Source organism: Rattus norvegicus, chromosome 12 (genome assembly GCF_021556685.1).
Source record: "Rattus norvegicus strain SHRSP/BbbUtx chromosome 12, alternate assembly SHRSP_T2T, whole genome shotgun sequence".
Lineage (NCBI taxonomy): Eukaryota > Metazoa > Chordata > Mammalia > Rodentia > Muridae > Rattus > Rattus norvegicus.
Window position 1 is genome coordinate 17,326,283 of NC_141545.1, and position 23,864 is coordinate 17,350,146.

At 47.0% G+C, this 23,864-nt stretch overlaps 1 protein-coding gene across 12 annotated transcripts in view; it reads right to left on the minus strand.

Annotated features, from left to right (window-relative positions):
* Nucleotides 1-23,864, minus strand: part of Rsph10b (radial spoke head 10 homolog B) — a 48,454-nt gene that overhangs the window by 16,908 nt on the left and 7,682 nt on the right. For 3 of the 12 annotated variants that reach the window (XM_087577895.1, XM_087577894.1, XM_087577897.1), the window contains exons 4-17: nucleotides 21,690-21,779; nucleotides 21,529-21,597; nucleotides 18,789-18,962; nucleotides 16,407-16,492; nucleotides 14,707-14,827; nucleotides 13,795-13,971; nucleotides 12,813-12,987; nucleotides 11,809-11,930; nucleotides 10,320-10,509; nucleotides 6,852-6,966; nucleotides 4,591-4,670; nucleotides 4,050-4,198; nucleotides 1,021-1,128; nucleotides 154-285 (exon numbers count right to left, since the gene is read on the minus strand). In XM_087577895.1, coding sequence (XP_087434021.1) covers nucleotides 154-285; nucleotides 1,021-1,128; nucleotides 4,050-4,198; nucleotides 4,591-4,670; nucleotides 6,852-6,966; nucleotides 10,320-10,509; nucleotides 11,809-11,930; nucleotides 12,813-12,987; nucleotides 13,795-13,971; nucleotides 14,707-14,827; nucleotides 16,407-16,492; nucleotides 18,789-18,962; nucleotides 21,529-21,597; nucleotides 21,690-21,779 — 1,788 coding nt within the window. 12 annotated transcript variants of the gene reach the window in all.

Genomic DNA, 23,864 nt, shown 5'->3' on the forward strand with positions numbered 1-23,864 from the left:
GAAAGCCGACCTCCATTTTCTCAAGTCCTAAATTATGTCCTGGAAGAATGATACCAGCTTGAGACGGTTCTTATTGACAGTCTACCCACCCCAGGCTGAAGCCATCCCTAGGTTAGTAAACGCCACCACGTTGTCTGTCACCTGGTTTAGTACCGTCTGAGTGCTGCCATATCGGTTTGTAGTGACGTCATCGTACGGGGCTTTTAAATAGGATCTAGTCATCTGGTCAAACATGCAGCAGAGAGAGAAGCACAACAGAGCTTCGAAGAACTCCAGGAAAACTAGCTGCAAGGACAAGAAGCACAGGGAGGCCCCGTTTATTCTGAGACACTGGAATGGATCAGGAATTGACTGGTGACTTCTGATCCATTTATTAGTCCTTCTGTATAGGGGTTACACATGTGTGCGAGGGGCGGCCAGAGGCTGACGTTGGGTGTCTCCCTTTATTCCTGTCCGCATTGGTTTTTGAGATGGCATTTCTCACTGTCTTGGAGTTCACTGTCTTAGCTACACGGGTTGGCCCTCCTGTCTCACCTCCCCAGCACTAGTGTTATGAGCGTGCACCCCCATGTCTGTCTGACTTTTTATATGGGTTCTGGGAGCAAACTCAGGTCCTCGGGCTTTGCACAGCAAGCGCTTTACCGGCTGAGCCGTCTCCCCAGCCGCTCTCTAATCTCTGATTTTAGAAAAGGTGCCTGTGCATGTCTGTATATCCCGCTGGGTTTTTGTATACATACATCATATACACAAGAAACATGAGCTTAAACTGGATCTGTACGGTTCCTAGCAACACTTTACATTTTTCTTTTTTTTTTTTTTAAAGATTTATTTATTATACTTATTATATAGAAGTACACTGTAGCTGTCTTCAGACACCAGAAGAGGGCATCAGATCTCATTACAGATGGTTGTGAGCCACCATGTGGTTGCTGGGATTTGAACTCAGGACCTCTGGAAGAGCAGCCAGTGCTCTAACCACTGAGCCATCTCTCCAGCCCCCCCTAGCAACACTTTACAAACCTCAAGTTCAAAGTTGCTGTCCATTCCATCATATACGAAAGGGTTGTCCTCCGCTATCACCCTCATGAATTTGGTCGCAGTTAACTCCTTATTTATCATCCTAAAGTCCTGTAAAAAGATAACGCCAACACAGGTGCATCTCATGACACGTAGGCATAGATTTTAATGTTAATGACAGCAACTGAACACCTTAAGGGGACGCGTCAGAAATCAGTACCTTAAAAACTGATTCTTTTGGAGCTATAAGTCCCAGCACTGAGGGACATTGCATGTTTGAGGGCAGACTGGGACACACAGAGAGGCCCTTCTTTAGATAAGAATCACTGGGCGGCTCAGGAGTCTGCTCTGGCAGTAACGTGCTTGCTCTGCAAGCATGCGGACCTGAGTTCCATTCCCTCTATGCAGGAGGAAAGCCAGCGGCTCAGCAAACACCTGGGGTCCCAGCACTACTGAAGTGGAGGAGGGCGGATCCCTGGGCCTCGCTGGCCAGCACCCACAGTAAGTGGCTCTCAGTCACCTGTGACTCCCACATCTTTTGATCTTCAAGGGTGCCTGCATACAGGCCTACATACACACAGGCACACACACACACACACACATAAATACATATAATTTTTTTTAAGTCAATGTAAAAGAAAGGATAGAGAAAGTTATTGTGCTGTCTCCAGTGAAACAGTGGATATTAATTAGCCACTAAGCAATGACGGCTGGGGGCTGCTAAGGCCACAAGTGAAGGCTTCTGGAAAGCAGAGAATCAGGCTGCTGCCGTGAGCCACTGCTGAATCCCATGCTCCCTAAAAGGAAACACAGTGGCAAAGGCTGTGACCGCCTGTGGCTGTGCAGAACGCAGAAGACCCGGATGCAGTAGGTCTCTGCTTCTAACTGCTGCTTTCCTGAACTTGTGGGCAGAGAACAGAGTAGTCTGACTGAGGATGTAACCGGTCAAAACTAGCACGCCTGACCTCTGCAAAGACAGACGAGTTGTCTTCAGGAATAAGTGAGCACGAGGAAGGAAGAGAACAGCCTTGTAATATTCCATCCCTGAAACACATACTTTTAAACACATTTCACTACATTTAGACACTAGTTTTTTGTCACTCTCTCTCTCTCTCTCTCTCTCTCTCTCTCTCTCTCTCACACACACACACACACACACACACACACACACACCCCTGATAAAATTCTTAAATACTTTCTCATTAATATTTGATTATTCTGTTATTTGTATCCCCATAAGTACAAATTAAAAATATTATGGGATGAGGGAAGGGGTGATGCTAAGCGGGTAAGAGCGCTGGACACTCTTTCCGAAGAGCCTGGTTCAACTCCCAGCACCCATGTGACAGCTCACAGATGGGTGTGAGCTGTCTGTTTGTAACTCCAGTTCTAGGAGCTCCAACACACTCATACACACATATATGCAGGAAAAACACCAAACCACACGAAATAAAAATAAATCACTAAAAAGAGGGTAGAGTCTTAGGGTCTCTATAAAAAATATTATGGAACAAAACTAGCATTACGAACATGACTTGTTTTTCAAACTAACAACTTTGGTTGTTTGAAACAGGATCTTGCCAGCCCTTGCCTGACCTTCAACACCTGATCCTCCTGCCTTAGCCGCTCAGTTGCTGGGACTATAGGAGTGTAATACCATGTTTGACAAACAGTTTTTATGTGTTTTGCAGTGCTGGGAGCTGAGCACAGCAAGTGTTCCACAGCCAAGGTAATCCAGTCCTGACCAGCTAAAGCCATGCTTAAATTTTAAAAATATTTCTTTTATTTTCTGTGTATAAGCGTTTGGCCTGCACGAATATGTGTAGCATGGTCATGCCTGGTGGCCGAGGAGCAGTCAAGAGACGACATCAGAGCCCTTGGAACTGGAGGTAAAGATGTGAGCTGCCATGTATGTTCTGAGAACTGAACTCAGGAAAAGCAACAGGTGCTCTCCGTCTCTGTAGCACTAGTAATATATTTTTAATGATATTTAAGAATGACAAGATGGCTGAGGTGGTAAACACAGTTGCCACCAAGCCTGACAACACACACACACACACACTCACACACACACACACTCACACACATACATACACACTCACACATATACACACATACCACACCACACACACATACCACACCACACACACACCACATACACACAACACGTCACACACCCACGTACCACACACACATACACATACACCACACACATACACACTTACACACACCACACCACACACACAAACATGCCACACCACACACACACACAAACATGCCACACCATACACACACACACCACACACATACACACCACACCACACACACATACACACACCACACCACATACACATACACCACACATACACACACACACCACACCACATACACATACACCACACACACACACACACACCACACCACATACACATACACCACACACACACACACACCACACACACATACACACTCTCACACACACCACACACACACATACCACACACATACACCACACCACACACACAAACACACACACACCACACCACATACACACACAAACACGCCACACAACACACACACCACACACACACCACACACACACACCACACACACACATACACACATGCCACACACCACACACACATACACACTCACATACACACATACAAACACACACACACACACACCACACCACATCACACACACACAAACATCCACACACACACATACTTTGAATCAATATTAATACAAATGGAATATAAACACTTTTAAAGTCTCTTCATTGCTTCCTCTCAGTGGCCACACGTTGGAGGACTTAGGTCTTCCTTCCCCCTGTTCTGTGAGCATGTCAGGCACTTGCCTCTTGCTCTCATAGACTGTCTCCTGTGAAAGGCAACTCATAAGTATATGGTGGCCATGAAAGGTCTCCCCCAGGTCTCCTCCTTAATTCTGTAGCACTGATCTATTTTAATGAAAATCAAGGTGCCTATCAACGTAAAAGCAACATCTATCCTGTGAGTTATTAAGCTTACTTTCAGCATCCAGAGGAAATATCTCATCTTCATTGTCAGCTCATAGGGTGGGGCTTCGTTCGGTCTGCAGTAGGCTGTGTAAATTTCCCAGCACTTATCGATGTAATTCATTGAGTAGAGTGTCCGCTGCTGCTCATTGAATAAGTGACCTAAAGCCACAACATCCAGGAGTGATCACAGGGCTAGGGAGATGGCTCAGTGGGAAAAACAAACAAACCAGCTCCCCAAACAAGGCTGGGCACAGTAAGCTGCCCGTCACCCTAGAAGCAGACGGGATCCCCAGAGCAAGCTGGCTGGCTAGACTAGCCACACCAGTGAGTTACAGCCTGCCTCACACATCAGGAGTGCTGGAGGAAGATACCTGATGTTAACCCCTGGCTTACATGGGAGCACATGTGTGCGTGCACGTGCACAGCCATGCATCTGCACAGAACGTGTCCACACGCATGCCAACGTGCACATACACACGCGTACGATGCCCGCGAGTATGGTTTAGACCTATTTTCTATGGTAGTAAATATGAAGTTACTACTGTATTTACCTTTCACCTGGCAGGCGTGTGGATGGATGTTCTCAGCCATCAGCTTTGTGAAGCACAGAAAGAGGGACGGGCTTCTGTTCCTAGGATGAGGAAGAAGATACTGAAGTTCACTACTCCACGACGCGTGTGTCTGAGTGTGGGCCAGACCTGACAACTGGCCTCTAATAAATCCAGTCAGGAAGGGAAACAGTCACGTTTACAACAGAAACGTCTACCTGGCCACACGTCACACCGAGTGAGCCACACTGAGGTTACGCACACTGAGACCATTCAGTAAGGAGCGCGGTTCTGGCTGGGAGACGGTTCAGTTAGAAAAGCACTCGCTAGGCAAGCCCCAGGACCCCGGACCCACACAGAGCTGTAGGAGCACGTGTCTGACGTCCCAGAGCGCTACACGGAGGTGGGGGACAGGAACGGGACGATTTCTTCAAGCTTGCAGGCCAGCTAGCATGGTGTCCTCAGCAGCCAACAACAGAGACCTCTGTCAAACAAGGTAGGTGAGGACCGGACCCTGAGATGGCCCTCTCACGGCCATGTAATGCTTCTCATCTTAGTGCCACGGAAGGACAACAGCACAGTGCAAACCCAAACTCTAGACACGTTATAAGGTGACTGAACTCTCTTTTTAAGGCTGTTAAGGCTGTTAAAGATAGAGGCTGAGGAGCTGTCCCAGATTGGAGGGGCTGAGGTGCTTTGGCGGCAAAATGCAATGTGAGCTTCTGGGACAGAGGAGGGCCATGGGGAAATGGTGGCTCCTGGCTGGGGGTGCAGGACGGTAGTAGACCGTCTGCCCAGCACGCCTCAGGTTTCAGTTCTCACTTTCCACCTGGGAGAGAAGGCTGATCCAGTGACAGTCTGGCAGTGCCAAGTTCTTGCTTTTGGTGAATATACCGTGGTTAGGAAGAGGTTGACGCTGGGGGAATTTGGGTGGATACATAGGAATTCAATGTACTTAACACCAGCACTTCTGAAAGTCTAACCATTTAACTATAGGTGCTGTGTTAATCTATACACACTGTACATATTAACTTTATACACACTCATACCCAGAGAGAGACACAGACAGATGGAGAAAGAAAGACAAGGTTTTATATTGCTCAGGCTGACCTTGAAGTCATTGTGCAGACAAAGATGACCTTAACTTCTTTTTTTTAAAGATATATTTATTTATTTTATGTATATAAGTACACTGTAAGCTGTTCTCAGACACACCAGAAGAGGGCGTCAGATCTCATAGATGGTTGTGAGCCACCATGTGGTTGCTGGGAATTGAACTCAGGACCTCTGGAAGAGCAGCCAGTGCTCTAACCACTGAGCCATCTCTCCAGCCCCCCCCCCTTAACTTCTTTTTAAAACAATATTTATTTTTACTTATGTGTCTGTGTGTATGTATGTGTACCTATGTGCAGGTACCTGTGCAGGCTAGAACATGGAAGTGGATCCCCTGGAACAGGAGATACAAAAGGTTGTGAACTGCCCAACCTGGGTGCTGAGAACTGAACTCATGTCTTCTAGAAGCGCTTTTGACCCTCGAGCCACCTCTCTTGCCCCACCACAACTTCTGATCCTGCCCCCACCTCATGAGTGCTAGGATTACGGGCATGCACTCTCAAGTCTGTTCTATGGGGTGCTGTGGGTAGAGCCCACTTGCTGTGTGTGCAAGACAGACACCCCACCACCTGAGCCACATCCCCAGCCCTTAAATCAATTAAAAAAAAAAGTCATTAGGAAAGAATGTTCTGAGCCAGGCGGTGGTGGCACATGCCTTTAATCCCAGCACTTGGGAGGCAGAGGCAAGCAGATCTCTGAGTTTGAGGCCAGCATGGTCTACAGAGTGAGTTCCAGGACAGCCGGGGCTACACAGAGAAACTCTGTCTCAAAAAGAAAGAAAAGGGGCTGGGGATTTAGCTCAGTGGTAGAGCGCTTGCCTAGGAAGCGCAAGGCCCTGGGTTCGGTCCCCAGCTCCGAAAAAAAGAACCAAAAAAAAAAAAAAAAAAAAAAGAAAGAAAGAAAGAAAGAAAAAAAAAAAAGCAGCAACAAAGTCAGAAAGGGTGTTCTACTCTAGAAGGCAGGACCGCCTGTGACTGCCGAGTCCCTGAGGTGGGGGCTCTCATGTGTTCCTGTGACTGCAGTCACTGAGGTGGGCTCTCACGTGCTCATCAGCACCCAAGGGCACTGTGGCTGTACTCTGTAGCAAAGCTTTGCTTCTAGACCTCCATGTGGGACGGACCAGGCTGCTGCGGGAAAGAAGTGGCACTTACTGGAATTCTTTGTGATGGATGTAGTAGGCCAGCTGCAGGAGGTAATTTAGGAATGTTCTTAAGAGTATGGTTCTAAATGGAGAATGGATTTCTTCGATTGGGATGCCGTTATAGACTGAAATAAAGACATTGGAGAGATTAGCTACAGCACAGAAGAGCTCTGGTTACCTTATGAGACGTTAACAACATATCTTGTTTCTGTGTCATGTGCGTGCGAGTGTGCGTGTGCGCACGTGTGTGTGTGTGTGTGTGTGTGTGTGTGTGTGTGTGTGTGTGTGTGTTTTGTTAGTTTTATGTCAACTTGACCCAAGTTGGCATTACCTGAGAGGAGAGTTTCAGTTGAGACAATGCCTCTATAAGGTCTGGCTGTAGGCAAGCCTGTCGGGTGTTTTCTTATTAGTGATTGACCGGAGAGGGCCCAGCCCATTGTGGGTGGTGCCATCCCTATGCTGGGGGTCCTGGGTTCTATGAGAAAACAGGCTGAGCAAGCCATGAGGAGCAAGGCAGTAAGCAGCACCCCTGCATGGACTCTGCATCAGCTCCTGCCTCCAGACCCTGCCCTGCTTGAGCACCGGCCCTGATTCCTTCAATGATGAACAGTGCTGTGGAAACACAAGCCAAATAAACCATCTTCCCAAATTGCTGTGGTCATGGTGTCTCATCACAGCCATAGTAACCCTAACTAAGAATGTGTGTGTGTGTGTATGTGTGTGTGTGTGTGTGTAAGTGAGAGTGTGTGTGAGAGTGTGTGTTAGTGTGTATGTATGTGTGTGTGTATGAGTGTGTGTGGTGTGTATGTGTGTGTGTTAGTGTGTGAGAGAGTGTGTGTGCGTGTGTGTGTGCATGTGTAAGTGAGAGGGTGTGTGTGAGTGTGTGAGAGTGTGTGTGAGTGTGTGTGGTGTGTGTGAGTGTGTGTATGTGTGAGAGTGTGTGTGCGTGTGTGTGAATGTGTGAGAGGGTGTGTGTGTGAGTGTGTGTGTGTGCAGTGTGTGTGTGAGTGTATGTGTGTGCAGTGTGTGTGTGTGTGTGAGTGTATGTGTGTGCAGTGTGTGTGTGTGTGTGTGTGAGTGTGTGTGTAACAGAGTCTAACTAGAGTCTAACTGTATATCCTAGATTGCCTGGAACTCAAAATTCTTCTGCTTCAGCCTCCAGAATACTAGGATTACAGACATGCAGCACCATTGCTCCCACTTCTAAATGGATTTTAAGAATGTTTCCCACCCTTAAGTTTGACGTAAACAGCTATTTTCTCTAATTAAAAAAAAAGATTCTTTTTTCATTTTGTGTGTGGGGTACTATGTGCACTTGAATGTGGGTGCCTGACAAGGCCAGGAGAGGGTGCTGGGTCACCCTGGAGCTGGAGTGTAGGTAGCTGTGAGCCATCCTACATGGATGAACAGAACTTGGGTCCTCTGCAGTAGCAGACGTCGCTAACACTGAACATCCTCCAAAGCCCCTTCCTTTAATATTTTATTTTTCAAGTAGATAAATTTGGGACTTAATGGTTCTCCTTCCTGGAACTCATCTGAAGGGAATAAAACCTTTAACATTGTTGAAATGAATCTTCCAATTTGAAATCCAGGCCAATTCTAAGGTTTCCTGATACTTTTTTTATAGTTGAGTCTTTCCTGATCTCCTTGCTTCTGACATTACAGTTTACTACCCCCCCCCCCGTTAGATGGGGTGAGGTAAACTTTTCTGTGAGGGTCCAACAGTAAATATTTGAGGCCTTGTGGTTCATACTGACTCTTGTCACAACCACTGAGCTCTGGATTTGAACAAGAGCTACCATATGACCCTCTGCTTGGGTCATCTTTGACTGTTGCTCTTACTGTAGGAGACAATCTTTGCCTGTACATGTGTGTGTGCCTGTGTGTGTGTGTGTGTGTGTGTGTATGTATCTATGTATATGTGTGAATGTGCATGCACCAGTGTGTGCATGCATACATGTATGTGTGTGCGCACGCATGTGTATGTATGTATGTATGTATGTATGTATCTATCTATCTATCTATCTATGTATCTATGTATGTATGTGTGTGAATGTGCATGCACCAGTGTGTGTGCACGCATACGTGTGTGTGTGTATGTATGTGCGAGCATATGTATGTATGTGTTACATGCACATGACTGTGTCACTGTGCACTCCTAAGCATGAACCGGCACATTGAGGCCATACAGGACATTAAGTGTCTTCCTCTCTTGCTCTTTTCCTTACTGCCTTGAAGCAGGGTCTCAGGATCTCTCTGCCCACCAATGCTGGGGTTACAAACACGAGAAACTATTTTTTTTTCTTTTCTTTTTTTCGGAGCTGGGGACCGAACCCAGGGCCTTGCGCTTGCTAGGCAAGCGCTCTACCACTGAGCTAAATCCCCAACCCCACTATTTTTTTTTAAACATGGGTGTTACAAGCATTCTTACCCACTGAATGCAGGGAATAAACTATGTTCTATTGACAAGTACCTCAGATAGACGGAGTCTTAAAAAGTTCAGATAGGTAGGTTGCACCTGGCCCTTACTTGTCTAGGCCTCCTGGCTACGCCCAACTCAACAAGGCCATCTTAGGCTGGAAAAAACTGCAGGCAGCCTGATTTTGTGACTAGGTCCATGTGTATGTTAATGAGTTATTGGGCTCGGGGTGGGGACGCCAGCAGGAAAATCCTTGTTGGATGTGGACATAAATGAAGAAGGGAAGCTAGCATATCCTGTGAGGAGATGACAGAACTTAGGTGATGTCCTGGTAAGAGTGTGCAGCCCTGAGTATTCAGCAGTGAGGCACTGGCGAAGGGATCTGCAGAGTGAGGGATGAACTGCCCCGCTTGTGCTTGTGTGCCAGACACCTGCTCTTTTTAAAAACCAATGATTTCATACATGCCTTGATGTGTTTGATCAAACATCATTCTCTCCCCAGAAGTTCCGTCCTTATCATCCCACCACCTTTCCTGCCCAAAAACGTGGGCTCCTTTTTAACCCCCCCCCGCAAGTCTACCTCCATGGGTGTGGGTGTAGGACTGTCTGTGGGAATATGGGTAGTCTATCATCCAGGGCCGCGTCCCTGCAGAAAGCTGAACGTCCCTCCTGCAGCAGCCATCAATGGCTAAGAGCTCATGAGCCTCTCCCCGACCCGTGTTGGGTTGGCTTGATCTTGTGCAGGTCTTGTGCATACAGTCACAGCCACTGTGAGTTCATATGTGGCTGTCATGTCTGGCAAATGCTTTTTCACTGCACAGGTCTACACCTCTGGCTCTATGGGTCTTTCTATCCCCTTTCACAGTGATCCTTAGGTCCAGATAGCCATTCTTGCAAGACCATCATTAAATGGCTCTCACCTACCATATTCTTTTGTCTCTGTGTCCATTTGCTTGGGTTTGGGCAAGAACAGAGCCATCTCCCCACATTCTCCCAACGTTTCTTAGCTCGTTTCCAGGCAGCAACAGCCAAGAGAGAAAGGGAACTCGGGACACTCACCACTCAATACCCTGTCCATATCCGCAAGAGTTATGTTGTGGTGATGGAACCTGCAGTCTTTCAGAAATCTCCAGAAGTGAAGCTTTGTCATCAGGAAGGTGTTATCCAGAGAGTGGTCACACCCGAGGCCGCTGTAGAAGCAGTAGATCCTTCTTAACTCTGTGATGTTCCTTAGGACAGCATATTCCACCTGAGGGGAGGGCAGCACACAGGGTCCAGCTGTGCCTTTATTAGAACAAAACCAAGGGCCCGGGGAGACGTCTCAGAGTTAAGAGCACTTGTTCCTCGTGTAGGGGACCTGAGCTCAGTTTCTAGCATCACATTGGCTGGGGTTGCAGACGCGTACCATATGCATAGTGGGTTGTAACGGCCTCAGACCTTAGCAGGTCCTGAGAACTTAGCACAATTGACTCCATGACAGAAGTGCCATTGAGGCTGTCAAACTTAGCATGTAGACAACACCGCTTGTCAAAACTGAAACAAAGGCCCAATTCCTCAAGGTCCATATTGTTCTTGGAAAGTCTAAAAACGTCCTAACCTTGCTTTTTTTGGCTTCTGTAGTTCTGCTTCTGGCAGACTGTTATTGTTAACTGAATTATGCCAATCTACGACATGGTTTTTGTGTTTAAAGCTCACCCTAGAAAGGCTCTGTGCTATACCAGATCCTGAGCACCCAGTGTGGCACTGTCCGGCTGTTGGCTTAAACCCATGTCTGTGCAGTCTCCTCTGGTGAATACCCTACAGCAGGGTTCCTTTAACAGTTTTGGATTTTGACATTTATATGTGTGTATGTGTTTTGCCTGCACGAATATCAGTGTACCATATGCATGTGTGCCTGTTACGTCTAGGAGAAGGTATTGGAGCCCTTGTAGCTGGAGTTACAGATGATTGTTAGCTGCCGTGTGGGTGTGGGGAATTGAACCTGGGGCCTCTGGAAGAGAAGGCCTTAACCACTGAGCCACCTCTCTAGCCTCAGCACAACAGGCTTCTTTCTTCTTCTGCCTCTTTTTTAAAGTTTTACTTATTCTATTCTATATGTATAAGTGTTGTACCTGCACATACGTATGTGAACCACATGTGTGATTGATGCGAAGGAAACTGGAGTTACGGATGGCTACGAGCCACCATGTTGGTTCTAGGAACCCAGGTTCTCTCCTAGAGCCTCCAATGTTCTTCATAGCCATCTCTTAGCCCTACAGTGGGTTCTTGGTTGCTAGGGTGTCCAGGATTTTCTGACCCCTAGCAGGCCCTCAGTCCCCATGAATGGGAGGTGACTACAGCCTCGGGCTGCAGCTGGCTCTGACTACTGGTGACTCCTCTAGGCTCTAAGGCCCTGGGCCATTCCGCTGAGTCCTGTGCTTTGGGCTCCCTTCCTCTCACAAAGCCTGCTCACTTGCAGACTGAGCTGGTCTGGATAAAGTGTCCACCAGGCACACAGAAGCCATAGATGGTGTCCAAAATGTATGTGTAGTAGTAAAGGGGGCTTTACCTGCTTCTTTTCTTCTTCTTGGCTTTCCTCAGGGTACATGTCCAGCAACAAATTTAAGTCCAGCTCAATACTCGATCCTAACACAGAGCGGCTTTCGCTGCCATCCAACTTTCGTAGGGTTTCTAGTGAATGAGGCAAAATGGGGGATGTTTGAGAAAAGCAGGGGTAAAAGCCTTCTAATGTGGGCTGGAAAGATGTCTCGGCAGTTGAGGATGCTTTCAGACAGGCTCTAGGGGATCCAGTATTTTTTCTGGTCTCTGAAGGTACCCACAGACATCGATATGTGTATAAATACAAATAAATCTTTAAAAGGAATCCTTTCAACATCTCGTCAGAACAGTTGTCTATCAAAATGTAATGGGAGGGCATTCAGGTCGACGTATCAGCTGTGGAGGAAGCCAGTGGTTGTGAGCACAGGGCCAGCCTGTGCTACTGAGAGATTTTAAGGCCAGCCTGGACAACTTACACTCCTTTTCAAAGGTAAAAAACTAAGGGCCGTGGTGATGCTTAGCAAGTCAAGGTGCTCTCTGCGAAAGTTGGTGACCTATGTTCGATCCCTGGGCCAGACATGGCGATGGGACCAATGGACTCCCCATGTTCCTCTGCCTGCCACACACTCAGACAAACAACAGATAAAGGCACTTTCTAACTAAAACTTCTAAAGGAGGCCTTGGAAACAGATCAGTGCTAGAGCAGTTCTCACAGTAATGGAAAACAAAGTCTTCAGTAGCTGAATGTCAGGCTAGCTAATGGGGTTCAGTTTGTAGCGTACTTGCGGGGCACACATGAAGCCTAGGTCCCAGCCTCAACACCACAGTGGGGCACTCTCATCCCAGTACTTGGGAGGTGGGTAGAGAGGAGGATCACGGTTATTCTTGGCCGGCTTGCCTAAACAAACTAAAACAGGCAAGCATAGCATTGATGGAGACTTACATTTTCTAAAGCAGCGGGTGGATCTTAACGAATGAAAACCAGAGGAAAGATGGTAATTTACTTTAACCTACCAGGCTCCCTGTCAGCACTGACAGAAGATCCCCGAGCCTGCCGGCTCCTTTGGGAGATGTCTGACCGACGGTCCAGGCTGTACGAGTAATCCATTTCAGCTTCAAAGAACTGTGCAATGTGATCGTTGGAAAACAGACCTTCATACACACGGCCATTCTTGAAAGTTATCCTGCCCTGCAGGGAGGCACATGAGGCCGAAAGAGTGTTCAGGAGGGGGATTGAGGCTGTCCTCAGGAGAGTTTCAGGGGTTTGGGGCATTTTTTTGCTTTGAAGATAATGTATTTAGGCCACAAAGAACCGTTCTCCATTGGGTTTCACATCATGCCTCCTCTTCCTTCTCCTCCTCCTCTTCTTCCTCCTCCTCCAACCTTTCCCCAAGTTTAATCACCTCTTGGTCACAGCATTCAACTTTTTGCTTATTAAACCTTAATAAGCTTTGTGAACAGCCAATGGAGGGCCCCTCCCCATAGGTGTGGCCCTGCTCTCTGTCAACCGCAGGATGGTAGGTACTGATTCTGAGGTCAACACATGCCCCCCAGTTCAGCTCTGTGAATTGAGGGGCGTTTGTGGGGAGCTTCGGGAAATGAGTTTCTTTTCCTCTCCTTAGCGTGCTGTGTAATGTGAAGCCTGTAGCCACAGCAGCTATCTTGTGACCGCAGGGGCACGGCAAGCCAAGGGTAAAGTTTCTACGTGGGCAGGTGGGATAGAAATACTGACATCACTGAGTTAATGTCGCAAGCCAGCCCCAAAGCCTACCCTGCCATTATGTATGAATGCTTAGGCTACCCCATAACTTGCAACCAGCACCCTCATTTCTTTGTATTCACATATAACAAAGACAGATTAAATCGTTTCTAAATAGCCAGGAAACAGAATGTTAAATGTGTGGCAGTGCCTTGACTAAAATAGTTATCTTTATAGAATGAGAAACACAACTTACCAGATACACACCTTTCCCCTTACTCCAGCAGCTCTACTTACCCTGCCCTGCTTTTTGTTGGAAACCCATTCTCCCTCATACATGGCTCCACTGGCATAATAAAACTTCCCTTGTCCATGACGGAAGCCATTTACAAACGCCCCTATGTATTCATTTCTCAAAGGATACTGAGAGTTGGGGATTCTCTTTAGGAACCATGTGTGCGTTCCAAAGCCGTTCTGAAAAGAAAGCACCTCGTCAGCATAAACCCCCTTTTACCTGAACTCAAATTATGCCAAAGACACTGATAATCCGAAGGGGGCGGGGCACATGAACCTAGACGCTGGTATTGAGTTCAGCTGTCTTTTGAACTCTGGCAAATGATTTGAGCCCTTTAGCTTCTTCAAGTCTAAAAACGGAAATAGCACCTATCCTGTAGGTTTGCATGAAGATGTGTGAGACCATTCCAGAAGACTGAGTAACAAAACATGGAATAAACAGTGTAGCTGACACTAAAAGACTGTAACTTTGAGTTTTGCCTTACTTTCTCTTCTGTTGCTGTGACCAAACCACCCTAGGGAAGGAAGGGTTGGTCCACAGTTTCAGGTTACAGTCTGTCATTTTGGGGAAGCCACAGTGGCAGAGGCTTGAGAAGGCTGGTCACATTGTATCCACTCAGAGGCAGAGAGCAGAGCGCGCATGCTCAGACAGCTCGCTCCATTAAACACAGTGCAGGATCCTTCGTCCAGGGGATGGCTTTTTACAGTTAAAATGAGTGTTCCCATGTCAATTAAAGTCATGAAAAGAATGCACCCCAGGCTGTGCCAGAAGCCTGCCTCACAGGTGATTCTAGATTCTGTGAGTGACATCTCAAGTTTCTTAGGTTAGTTGTGCTTATGGGTCAGACCCACACAGGGGGGCCATTAGTACCGCCCCCACCTCAGGCTGTGTCTCAGGTGTCCTCAGGCGCCTACCTGGATCCCCTTCTCCCAGTGGCCCGTGTACTCCTCGTTTGTTGTGAGCCACCTCATCCTGCCTTCCCCGTGGCGCATGTTGTTCTCCCACTGGCCTTCGTATATGTTTCCTGATTTGTAGCTGGGACCAAAGAAATCAATGGTGGCCAGTGGTTATCTTACGTTGACAACATTTGATTTGCCCTTAATACCCTTAAACTCACCCCCTAAATGTCTCTTAGGGAATCCAACCCAGGACCCAGTGCTATTGAAATCATAGGTGGCACATGGCTGGCAAAAAATATCCCTATTAGGGTGGAGGATAATTCTCTTTATTAAAGTTCTTCATTTGTCAATAAATGGGTGAGAGTGAGGTTTTTACGTCTTTTAGAAACAACTCCTATTATGTTATTCCTTAATACTGTGGCACCAGACACTATGTATTGTTAGGTATGTGTGTGGTGTGTGCACATGCGCATGTGGAGGCGCAAGGTCCCCACTGGATGAGTTTCCTCTGGTTTTTTAAAGACAGAGTCTTTCACTGGACCTGAAACTCACCAGTCCAGCAGGGCAGGCTGGCTTTAATAAGCTTTAAGGATCCTCCTGTTTCTGCCCCTCTGTGCTGGTGTTACAGGTACAAGCTGCTACACAACAGCTTTTACATGGGTGCGGGGGATTGAATTCAGCTCCCCATGCTTTCCTGGAAGGACCGTACTGATGGATCCACTACCTAGACCAAAGGTTAAGAGCACTTGTTGCTCTTCCAGAGGACCAGAGTTTGTTTCCTAGTATCCATGTTGGGCAGTCGCCAACCTGTGATTCCAACTCAAGGGGACCCTCTTCTGCCTTCACAGCCACCAACACATATGTGCACACATATATTCATATAAAAATATACCCTAGTGTACACACACACACACACACACACACACACACACACACACACACACATCCCTGCTGGGTATGAAGGTGCAGGTCTATAATCCCAGCACTTGAGAGGGAGAGAGAAAAAGATTCTTTTTTTTTAATTTATTCATTTGTTCTATATGAGTACACTGTAGCTGTCTTCAGACACACCAGAAGAGGGCATCAGATCCCATTACAGATGGTTGTGAGCCACCATGTGGTTGCTGGGATTTGAACTCAGGACCTCTGGAAGAACAGTCATCTCTCCAGCCCAAGAAAAAAGATTCTTTTTTTTTTTTTTCTATTCTTTTTTTTGGAGCTGGGGACCAAACCCAGGGCCTTGCGCTTGCTAGGCAAGCGCTCTACCACTGAGTCAAATCCCCAACCCCAAGAAAAAAGATTCTTGAATTCAAGGTCAGCCTAGGCTAATAGCAAGACCTTGCACGAAAAAGCAAAGTGGGGGTTGGGTGAATACCAATGGTAGTCTGTTCACCGTGTGCCAGGCCCTGGGTTCAATCCCTAGCACTGCCTGATAGATGACTATCAAGCCGATCTAAAATCAAGCAAAAATACTGCTATCCTTCAGAAAACATTCAGTACTGAAATCTATGATAAACAGATTCGTCCCAGATCACAGAGGACGAAGGCAGTTTCTATTTAAAGCAAAGTGAAACATACAATCGGACACTTAGTATGCTCGTCTGGATTTCCCATAGGACGTTTTCATTGCTTATCTCTAACCTGGGTGAGAATCGGGTGAGCCTCTGGAAGCTTTCCCACCCACAACCCGGATGTGGAGGAAAGGTCACACCTACCATCGTATTCCCCAGCCCTTTTTGATGTTGTACACCCAGTCTCCTTCATACCAAGAGGTTCCCTCTTGATTGTAATAGATGGAGCCCTAAAACAAACAACAGTAAGAGACATGAAACCTCACCGTGCCAATCCCCTTTTAAACATAAAGATCAGACACGCAAATCTCAGAAGCACAAACTACGCAGAAGTCAACGTTGTACTTACTAAGACGCATAAGGTTTTACTGATGAAAAAAGGCGGGCTGGGGAGGGAAAGTGGGTAAAGGGCTCCCTGTGCAGACATGAGGTCTTGGGTTTGGATCCCAGAATCCACACACACACAAAAGCTGGACACAGCACACAATGTGAACATCTGTCGTGCCAGCACTCCTAACTAGGAGATGGGACATGGAGACAGCAGAGCCTCTGGGAGCACAAGGGCCAGCTAGCGTGCTACACACAGCAGAGATGCCCCCAGCAAGGTACAAGGTGAGGACCTCGTGCACCCTGAAAATGCACACAAACACACAAGGAAAAGGGTAAAGTACGCACACTAATATCACAAACCAGCTGTTCCTCGTGTGAGTCAGGCTTTTTGTTTTTAGGGGAGAGAGAGCTTACAGAAACAACTTAATAGAGGGATTGTTTATTTGGGTTGTGATAGCTTACAGAAACAACTTAATAGAGGGATTTTTATTTGGAAGGTGGTTTCACAGACTTCATTTCATAACTCTCAGTTCTGTTAGTTCTGGGCCAGTGTTGAGGCAGAACTTCATGACAGTGGGTCAGAGGGCAGAGGCTGCTTACCTGTGGCAGAGAGAAGTACAGAGGGGTGGGAAGGAACTAGGGACAAGCTACTTCCCAAATGACCAGCTCCCAGACCTACTTCCCCAGTGAGGCCTCGCCTGCTATGAGAGCCATCCAATCTTTTGGCACTGAGATTCAACAATGTTATCTATCAGTATGTTGGGCCTTATTCACGGTATCCTGAGGTGCAGAGGGCCCATGGGTCACAGACAGACCATGCCTGTTTTCTGGAAACTCTCAAATAGGCCAACTTCCTCATGCATGGGTTAGGCACGGGCTCATACTTATAATTCCCACACTTGCGCGGTGAGGCAGAAAGATCACTTCAAGTTGGAGACTAACTTGGGCAACATAGAAAGTTCCTGGACAGCCTGAACTACGAGGTGAAGAGCTTATCTCAAAAGTAATTCATCAGGGTGACAGTGTTTGACTCCTAGTCCTCTGGCATGAGCCCCAAGAGGTAGAGAGAACTGGTTCCTACAAACTGTCTTCTGACCTCCATATGCACACCATAGGGTGCATGCATGTTTGTGTGTGTGTGTGTGTGTGCACGCATACATACATATGCACAGGCACACACATACACACATACAATTAAACATAATAAAAAGATACAATAGCTCGTGTCCATCAACAGATGAATGGGTAAATTACGGTATATACTTACAATGAAACATTAGTCAGCCTTAACAAGGGTGGGGTACCGACACATGCCACACCTTAGGTAAACCTCAAAAATATCATGCTTAGTAAATTGACGAGACACAAAAGTTCACACATTATCTGTTTATAAAAAAATGTCTGTTATAGTTTGGGTATAAAATGTCCCTGACAAGTTCATGCACTGAACACTTAGTCTCCCATTGCTGTGGTTGTTCTGGAAGGTTCAAGAAACTTTAAGAGGACTGGGACCTAGGGGGAGAGAGTAAGTCACTGAGGGATACGTTCTTGGGAGCTGGGTCTTGTCCTGGCCCCCACTTTCTTCTTCCTGTCTATCAGGAGGAAGCAGCTGCTCCGTGTTCCCACTCCCATCCTGCTCTGCCCCATGGGAGGCCCAGACATAGCACCAATGACCATGGGCTGAGCCCTCTGAAACTGTGAGCCAAAACTGATCTTTACTAAGTTGTTTGTAGCGAGACGCTGCTGTTGTTGGTAGTGATGGTGGGTTTGTTTTGTTTTTTTGTTTTGAGACAGGGTGTCCTTATGTCCCTGGGCTGGCCTGGAACTCTCTCTATAGACTAGGCTGGCCTTGAACTCACAGAGACCCACTTGCCTCTGTTTCACAAATGCCACTATTGTGATTAAAGGTGTTCGCCACCATGCCTGGCGAGGGGATTTTGTCACAGTGACAAAAAATCGGACTGACACCATGTCTAAGAATTAAACCCATATACACAGTGAGCAGACTGACCTTTGCTAGGGATATGGAGTGAGACGGAAGCACAGTAACTTCCTAATGCCTATTTGTTTTCTTTTGTGGTGCTGAAAATGTTCGAGACCGGAGAGTGCTGATGGTGGTACAGTCTTATGAAGGTTAATTGTATACCATGCATACATTCACACGGATGGGATTTTTCACGGGTTCACCTCACCTACCTTCCCATGTCTCTTGCCGTGACACCAGTGGCCAATATAGGACACGGGCTGCGTGCCACACTTGAACATACCGAATCCGTTCCTCATGCCGTTGACCACTTCTCCTTCATACGTGCTGCCATCTGGCCATGTGTACACGCCATGATTCATGGGGATGTTCTTCACAAAGTCCCCCTAAGACAAAACGGCCACGAGGATGAGAGGGGAAAGCAATGGAGGGACTCAACACCCAAGGGCTGTTTGAGAGTGTCCTGACCACACTGACACTGCCCCTGGCTTTTCTGTGGAAATGGGGGATGTGCCCATCATGTCCTCGCCCTGTGTTTCCCATCCCCTCACCTCGTGTTCTTCCACTGCATGGGAGTCCATGCAGAATGAAACACTGGGAAAGTTTCATTTTCACCAAGTTCCAAGAAGCAAGCAGGTGACCCGGTAATGTGGTGACTGCCAATCCTGACCTTAACTTTAGACTAACAGGGTCCGCCTTGGAGAGGTCTGGATGATCGGTAGGGTGACTGATCATCCCCGGGGTTCACCAAAACACTCTGCAGATGTGTTAGTCAACAGCCCACCTCATGGGCAACTTCTGAAGAACTCACTGTGTGTTAGCTGAGAGCACCTTCATTGTGAGCAGCTCACGGTGATGTGAACCACGGCCTGAAGCTGGTAGAGTGGTTCTGTTGGTAATAATGGTAGTGGTCCTGGGCAGTGAACCCAGGGTTCCCCACATGCTAAGTTGATGCTCTGCCACAATCCACTGGGTGATCATCAGTCAGCAGAGGACACATCCACTGACTCTGGCCACTAGCCAGATGGCATCTTGGCGCTACCAGGCTCAACAAACCCGAGGCTACTTCAAGAGACAAAAATCCCACCCACGAACACTCTTAGATGGGTTGATTGTGGAGGGCTCTGTGCTTGCAAAGAAGGACCCCTTCTCCCCCCAAAAAACCCGCCAGTGATTTTCCAGAGACAGCGAAGCACACGGATCTGCCTGGCAGAATCACCATTCAGGGACCTGAAACCTCCCGTGTTGGCAGCAGGCTAGAAGGTGGGGGTTGCACGGAAAGGGAATTCTCTCAGGAAACTGGGTCCTAACACCCTGTTGCGGCTGTTTCCCCAGGCCCCCCTAAGCAGAGAATCAACCCTCTCTCGAGGCCCCTGATCCTCTGCAGCTCGTGTCCGTGTCCAGCTGCCATCTGAATCCATGTGCTGTGTGCGTTTGCCTTGAATGTCCCTCACCGTTTGTGAACTCTGTAGTGGAGATCTCAGAACAGCACTTCAGGCACTCACAGGCTTTGTGAGTGGGAACTGAAGCTGGCGCCGTCCCAGAGGACAAATCTGTTCTCATAAGCAGTTTAAAAATACCCGCTTTCCCGCAGCCCAGCAACCCAGATGGTTTTTGTGAACCCCCGTAATGGAATAACTGCTGTCAGTAAAAAGAATTAGCTTCGCAGGGTTAAATAAAATAAATAAAGGAAAAAAAAAGAGACTATATAAACTGTGTTCATATTAAGCATGAGAGATTAAACGTATATATGTGCAATGCATGCAGAGAACACGTAGATTACCACCAAACTCCACCCACGTGTGATGCGTACACATGGGACATCTCTAGAGTGACAAATAAAGCCAGCTCTGGTGACTCGCAGCCCCCGGTACAGTCACTGCACTATTACATGAGCACGCAGGTGGACCACTGCACCCTTCTGTTCTCTCCAGCTCTGCTTCTGTGCTAACACTTACCTGTGCATTGGCTTTTCTTTTTCAGAAACAGCATCTTAGTACGTGGACTGAGGGTGTCCTGAAACTCAAAATCCTCCTGCCTCAGTTTCCCAAGTCCTGGAATTCCCTGGTATCAGTTGTGGCTATGCTAAATTACTTTGTTTTTTTTTTTTTTCTTTTTTTCTTTTTTTCGGAGCTGGGAACAGAACCCAGGGCCTTGCGCTTGCTAGGCAAGCGCTCTACCACTGAGCTAAATCTCCAACCCCATTACTTTGTTTTAAAATTTGGTTATTTTTTTTTTTTGAGAGTGAGTGTCTCAGTATGCAGCCTTGGCTATCCTAGAACATGCTCTGTAGACAGGGTTGGCTTCGAACTCAGAGATCTGCCTCCCGAGTGCTGGGATTAAAGGTGTGTGCCACCATACCTAACTTAACTTACTTTTATAAAAACAGTATACCTAGAGGGCTAGAAAGATGGTTCAACAGTTAAGAGTGTGAGTGTTATTTCCAGCATTTATATCAGCAGCTCCCAATTGTATGTGATTCCACTCCAAGGGTCCAATACCCTCTTCTAGCCTCTGAGATTACCTGAAATAAATGTATATAACAACTCTCTCTCTCTCTCTCTCTCTCTCTCTCTCTCTCTCTCTCTCTCTCACACACACACACACACACACATACACACATGCACACACACAGAGACATGCACACAGACATACACACACACTTTAATACACACACAGACATGCACACAGACACACACACACACACTTTAACACACAGAGACATGCACACAGACATACACACACACACACACACACTTTAAAAAGTAAAAATTAGGGGCTGGGGATTTAGCTCAGTGGTAGAGCGCTTACCTAGGAAGCGCAAGGCCCTGGGTTCGGTCCCCAGCTCCGAAAAAAAAAAAAAAAGTAAAAATTAATTCTTTAAAACACAGTGCAAGAAGTCGGCCATTAAATTCTACAATCAATGCGTGACAGTTCTTACTCATGCTTTACCTCGTATTTCAATCCGTCAGCCCAAATGTAAGTCCCCTGCCCGTGCATCAGTCCCTCGGAAAACATTCCCTAGGAGAGAAACAACAGTGACCTCTCAGATGGGAGCTGGGTGGTGGGCACCTGCACCTTGATCGTGGCTGGAACCCTGCCCACCCCTTTACCTGCAGGGATGTGCTGGCTGACGGCAGCAGCAACAGCAGCAGCAGTGTGGTGCCCACTCTGAGCCTGCCCCGCATCCACAGTGATCTATCCTGAGCCCAAAAGGATCCAAGGAGGAGTTTTCAACTTCCCTAAAACCTAGATCTGATGACCACAGTCATATTCTCCTAAGTAAGCTGCTGGGGAAAAAAAATCTCGGAACTGCAGTTGAAAAGAGTTCAAATACTTTTGATTTTTGCACAACCTAACTAACCAAACAAAAAAACTATGTATTTCATTTTACAAGTTATTTACACTAAGTAGATCCAAGTAAAACTATTATCCAACTAGGGGACACATTACGTTTGTGTCACACTTTGTTTTCTCTTACTAGACAGTATCAGCGTACATATGCACATAACTGTGTACCGACAGATACATATATGTGCGTGTGTATGACTTCAGCTCAAGGGGTTCCAACGCCCTCTTCTGGTCTCCATGGGCATCTGCACACACGTGGAACATGGACATACGCATACGATTTTAAAATCTTTAAAATGTATTCTATTATAATAATAAGCACATGGTTTTGTAATCTGAATGGATGAAATGTCTTAATCATGGTCTGCAAATATAGGTAAAAAAAAATGAAACAACCCTTAAAATCTAACAGTAATGGAACAGTTGCATCTAGCAAGTTTTGCGCGTTACACAGTATCACTATTAACTGTCAGGTGAGCCAGGGATTATCATTTCTCTGGGGTGGGGTGTGGAGGGGTGGGGGGATGGTGTGAGGAGGCTCCATTTTAGGATGATCAGAAAGTTCTGGGCTGTCCGGGGTGATGGCCGCACGATAGGATGGAGATGTGTAAGACCACTAGACTGTCCCCTTAAAAAGGTTAAAATAACAAAGGTTGTATATGCTTTACAACACATCAAAAAAATTTAAAACATATCTCGTATTTTGGTGTGGGTCCTACAGTGATTAAAGCCACATAATAATACATAAAAATTTGCAAGTGAAAACAACTCAAACTGTAATCTGCCGTTATGTGATTAATATGTAAAATATTGATGTTATCTATTTAAAGAGTGAAAGAAAGAGTGCTGTGTACGTTTATCATGAAATGACAGTGAAACTAAGGTTTTGCCCTTTTTGGTTCGTTCGTTCGTTTTCATGTTTTTGCAGTGGCAGGGATGGATCCAGGGGTTTCGGCATGTCAGGCAAGTGCTTTACCACGGTACCACACCCTCAGCTCTGAGGCAGGAACCTGAGGCCAAACCCATAAAGGAATACTACTTGCTGTCTTCCTTATCCGGCTTTCTCATCAGCACAGCACCTCCTGCCCAGGGAATAGCACCGCCTACAGTGGACTGGACCCTCCTATGGCCACAGTCAACACAATCCCCCACATATGTGCCTATAGGCCAAACTGATCTGAGCCATCCTTCAACTGAGACTCCCTTCTTAGGTTGACTCGAGGCTGTGTCAAGTTGACAGTACAAACTAACTAGGGCAGCCTGTGCCTTAAACCAGTAGACAGAATCAAACAGGCAGAAACTATTTGGGGGAAAGAAGTTAGATTGTTACTGACATTTACTGTGTAGCCAGGATGGAAACAGTTGCGTGTGGACTAGCCCTGCAGTTTTTAAAAAGACTACCTCGGGGTTGGGGATTTGGCTCTGTGGTAGAGTGCTTGCCTAGCAAGCGCAAGGCCCTGGGTTCGGTCCCCAGCTCCGAAAAAAAAGAATAGAAAAAAAAAGACTACCTCTCCCTGAAACATACGGTCTAATGACTATTTGCATAGCGTTTGCATTATATTTACGTGTCATTTGTATACCATTTGCTCTATATTCAGTATTGTAAGTTGTGTAAATATGACAATGAATATGCAGGGGCAGTGGGGTGCAGATTGGTAGTAGAGCACTTGAATAATATACTCAAGGCCCACGATTCAATCCGCACCACAAGAAAACAAACAACAATGTATATGGGAAGCATGCGTGCGTGCGAGCCTGCGTGCGTGCGAGCCTGCGTGCGTGCGAGCCTGCGTGCGTGCGAGCCTGCGTGCGTGCGAGCCTGCGTGCGTGCGAGCCTGCGTGCGTGCGAGCCTGCGTGCGTGCGAGCCTGCGTGCGTGCGAGCCTGCGTGCGTGCGAGCCTGCGTGCGTGCGAGCCTGCGTGCGTGCGAGCCTGCGT